The 4,688-nt window shown below is 38.0% G+C and overlaps 1 protein-coding gene across 1 annotated transcript; it reads left to right on the forward strand.

The window, feature by feature from the left end:
- The first annotated feature begins 438 nt into the window (after nucleotides 1-438).
- On the forward strand, nucleotides 439-3,511 carry LOC136065040 (uncharacterized). The gene is made up of 3 exons (XM_065767694.1): nucleotides 439-448; nucleotides 547-629; nucleotides 1,826-3,511. The coding sequence occupies exons 1-3, from the start codon at nucleotides 439-441 to the stop codon at nucleotides 3,509-3,511; spliced, it is 1,779 nt and encodes a 592-aa protein (XP_065623766.1).
- The last annotated feature ends 1,177 nt before the right edge of the window (nucleotides 3,512-4,688 follow it).

Genomic DNA, 4,688 nt, shown 5'->3' on the forward strand with positions numbered 1-4,688 from the left:
CTTTATTTAGTGATCTTTCCGGACACATGTTTATGGGGATTAGGCTGTTAGGATCCTCAAAGGGAAGGGACTTACAGCATCCATATATAAAATTGGAAGGTGGCCATCTATATATTATATTTGGTGTCAAAGGAAGGCTATCATCCATAATGGCCCAATCTTAACTAAGGAGCAAATCCTGTTAAAAAGTAAAGAAAGATGTTAGAGGCAAGCTTGAGTTCAAAGCAAAATTCCCTAATCCCACTGTAAATAGGATTCTTTGCTGACTTTGGGGCTTAAAAAATTCTATTTTCATCTCCACGGCTCAATGATCTTTAATTTCTGCAGTAAATTGCGGAATTTGTGTGGATTTTGAGTTATAATGCAGCTGCTTGTTGGATAAATGGAAAACGGCAAAGGTTTCGATTTTGTTTGTGGTAGTAGGATGCTGTACTAACTATGGCTGATTGTATTGCACTATATTTATTCACTTTGCTTGGGTTATGAGTTGCATTTGAGCAGTTTGCTGAAGTCAGCTGTTTGCTTTTTCCTTGCAAGTAAATGCAGCTATAGGTGCAAAAACAAACTGCATGTGGATTCTGCAGATTGTTGCTGCTATAGATTGCCAATTAGCTACTAAGGCTATTGCCGTGTGCTAGACTGTTTGCTATGTGCTTGGAAGGTTGATTGATTAAACAAGTGTTCTCATATTCATAGTTCACAGATGTTTGTTTAGCTTATGCTATTAATGCACAGCTTAACTCTTGTAAGGTTGAATTTAATCAACCATCTTATTGGTTTTATTCTGTGCAAAATTTGCTTGTATTTTAGCAATTAGTAACCCTGTATTTAGGTGGGAATCATGTAAGGGTAGTGAGTTAGAGAGTGTGAAGAAATGCTCAAGATTGTGCAATGATGCAGAGACTCGCGGCTGGGACTGGGGGGTGACTCGCGACTGGCAAGTCGCACACGAGTGAAGCATGCGAGAAGATGAACAGTCGCACCAGTTAGAGCACTACAGGCAAAAAAGTCCAGCTTGGCCGTTCTGTTATCTCGCGGCTTGAGGTCAAGCCGCCAACTAGCTCTATTTTAAAAAACTTGACTCTTCGCATTCCATTGTCACCCTAGTATAAATACCCCTTATACCCACAAAATGTAGAGAGATTCCAAAGAGAATTTTGAGAGAGAAACCCTAGAGAAAAAGAAGATTGATTCATCCGCAATCTTCACATAGAGACTCTTCAAATTCCTCTACTCTCACCATTTCCATTGTTACATCCTTGAGAGGTTTTACCCAAATCCTTCTCTCACCATACCTACATTTGTGAGAAGGCTTTTTGGTACTTTGGGAAGCAGTTAGGAATGGACCAATGGTTATTGGTTGATGCTATGGGCTATAGCGGAATCTGGTAAGCTAAAGAAGAAATAGGTTCGATGTAACCTCGTTGGAGCAAGAAGTTTAGAGGGCTTAAGTACACTGAATAGATTAGGATTGGAGGGTCTTCTGCTGTTCATGTATCTTAACTACATTCTTTAGTGGATTATTTACCGCTTGGAGGGTGGCGGATAGGTTTTATGCCAAGGGTTTCGGTTTCCTCTTCGATAGCACATCGTTGTATTGTCCTTATGTTTGCATCTCTCTTTCCTTAATCTTTGCCATTTAATTTTTGCTATGGATGTGATTTTATTTGGTTTAGATTGTTTATCAATTCTGTTATTAGCTTATATTAATGTTCTGCACATTTATTGTTTGATAATAAGCTTGAATTAGTAATTTGTAATTTGGGAGTCTAAACGTTCATAGCATTTTCAATGCTATTTGAACATTCAATTGGTATCAGAGTAGGTGCACTCTTTGGGGTTTAATGGTAATAACTATGCTTTTTGGAAAGTCCAAATAAGGGCATTCTTGTGTTCTATTGATGATAATGTTTGGGATGCTGTAGAAGTAGGTTGGACTAGGCCGAAGGCTGCTAAATCCACTTGGGATAAGGCAACTCTTGCAGCAGCTAACGCTAATAGTAAAGCCTTGAATGCCATTTTCTGTGGTATTTCTCCAGAAGAATTTCACAGGATTTCGCACATCACTGTTGCCAATGAGGCATGGAAAATACTGGAGACAACTTATGAAGGAACAAAGAAAGTAAAGGACACTAAACTGCAGATGCTGACCACTCAGTTTGAGGAGCTCAAAATGAGTGAGGATGAGTCCTTTGACTCTTTATATAGCAAGTTGAATGAAGCGATCGTCAACAAGTTCAATTTGGGAGAGAAAACGGAGCACTCTAAAGTTGTAAGGAAAATCATTCATTCGTTGCCGAAGAGCTTCCATGCCAAGGTGACAGCAATTGAAGAGAGCAAGGACCTTGCTGATATCAAAGTTCAAGAACTGATAGGCTCACTTCAAACCTATGAATTGTCATTGCCCACACAAAGGAAGAGCAAATCTCTTGCTCTTAAGACAATTAATGAAAGGGTCGAAACTCACGACTCATCGAATGAGGATGTTGTCGATAAATATGTGGCATATTTGGCGAAGAATTTCCAAAAGTTCCTAAAATTCAAGAACAATGGAAAATTTGGCAATAAAGGGAAATTCCAAAATTCCAGGAAGGAGAAAAAGGAATTCAAAAGGATAAATGGAAAGGAATCCCAATCTACACAAGGAATTACTTGCTTCGAGTGCAACGGACACGGACATTTCAAGAAAGAGTGTCCCAACTATTTGAAATTGAAGGGCAAGGTGTATGCCACAACTCTTAGTAACTCGGGTTCATCCAATTCTAATTCTGAGGAAAGCTATGACGGAGAAGGGAATTACTCTGCATTTATGACTATTGCTCATCTTGAGTCTTCAGAGGACTTGAATTTGCTTGTACAAGAGCTTGGGGAGCATAGTAATGAGGAATCAATGGAAATCGTAAAAGAATCAGATGGTGAAAAAGATGAGAGTATAGGGGGTCTTCAAGAAAATTTCAATTCACTCCTTGAGAAATCAGGAGAATATGCACGTGTGGCCAAGGCAGCTGTGGGAAAGATGAAGAAGGCAAATGAGGACTATCTAAGCCTTCTAGTGCAACATAAGGAGGCCAAGTGTGAGATAGAGATGCTGAATGGAGAGTTGACCAAAGCATACTCGAAGATAAAATTTCTTAAGCATGAGGTGGTTCAAGCAAATGCTAAAGTAGACCGTGTCTCCTCCAAGAAACTTAATGAAATGCTTGCTCATAAAAAACCATCCTCAAACAAATCCAGGTTGAGTTATACCGGAAAAGATAGTTCAGCAGTCAAAATCACCAAGGAAGTGAAATTTGTGCAAGCCAAAGAACCTGTAGTGGCTGACTCTATACCTAAGAAAGGGGAAGGTGGAAAGAAGAAGAATATGGTTGACCAACGGGTGTTGAATAAGCCCCGTAACCAATCAGTGATAAGACCTGAAGCTAGAGGAAGATCTCTTCCAAGATCACAAAGAGGTCCTAGAACAAATCATTTCTGTCACCATTGCGGATTGCAAGGACATACATGCATCTGATCAAAGGCCAAGAGGACCAAGAAATGACAAGAAGACTTGGACTGTTGAGCCATCAAAAGGTCGAAATGGTGATCCCGGTGTGATGGACATGATGAAGATGATTGGTGCATTCACCACTTGCTTGGAGAGCTTCACTAGAAGGTTTGAAAGTCCTAAATCTCGTACCCAATCCTATAGGAATATCACCCCAAATGCACGTGACGTGTGGGTGAAGAAGGATACTCATGCATAAGCATTACAACATGTACATGCATTAATTCTTCCTATGCTTTGTGAATATGCTTGGTTGTATGCTTTTTGCTTGTTTGAGTTGAAAATTGTTTGGTTGTTTATTTGTTTCCTTTTAAATGCTTTTACATTGTTGTTTTTTATCAATCTTTTCATATTTTATGTCAAAAATCCAAAAACACATAAAAAGTAGAAAATCCAAAAAGTTTGATCGACTTTGTTGATTTTTGTCTCAAAACATGTTTGGCCTTGTACCTTTGTACTAATTGCTTGGTGCATCTACGAGCTTAGCTTGTTTCCTATGCACTCATATCTTTGTAGAAGAAATCTTGAAATCTATATGACTGTTGTAAATAGATCTTCAAACTTGTCATGAATGATTAGTGAATAGTTTTGTTAATCTTGAGACATGCATAGACTTGTGCCTATATATCTTCCCACCTTTTATTCTATTGCTTTACTTAAAGAGCTCACCAAATGTAAATCTCAAAATGAAAAGAGATATTGAGCTGTAAAAACCTGTTACACATACTAGTATTTGACTAGGAAAAAGGGAAAACGATCAAAAATAAATTGTATGATGCCCAAAAAGCCAAAGGCTAACTCATCTAAATGAAATATAAAAAAAATTCAAGCATCGATCTCACAATAAGATGTGTTGTTTCAAAAAGATCAAATGATATGTTGAACATGGAGCCAAATGAAAAGCTTCAAAAATAATTGTACTCAAGATTATGTGGGAGCTCATATATGCATATTTCTATAATTGAGATGGGTCACATTATGTAGTACTAGTTGTGTATGCCTTGATTGAATTGATCATTGAAGCTTCACATTAGACTAAGGACTATCTCATTTTTTATATTCACACACAACACACAAGTCTATGTTCAATGAATGTCATATTCATTTGTGTGATTGTACTTGTTTAAATGTGTTTTCACATACT

Source organism: Quercus suber, unplaced genomic scaffold (assembly GCF_002906115.3).
Source record: "Quercus suber isolate HL8 unplaced genomic scaffold, Cork oak 2.0 scaffold_835, whole genome shotgun sequence".
In the NCBI taxonomy this organism is placed as follows: domain Eukaryota; kingdom Viridiplantae; phylum Streptophyta; class Magnoliopsida; order Fagales; family Fagaceae; genus Quercus; species Quercus suber.

Bases quoted from the DNA above. Each gene is read 5' to 3' on its own strand.
- LOC136065040 (XM_065767694.1), top strand. The intron at 630-1,825 runs GTGTGCTAGACT...GTATCAGAGTAG, and splicing joins TAGCTACTAAGGCTATTGCC to GTGCACTCTTTGGGGTTTAA.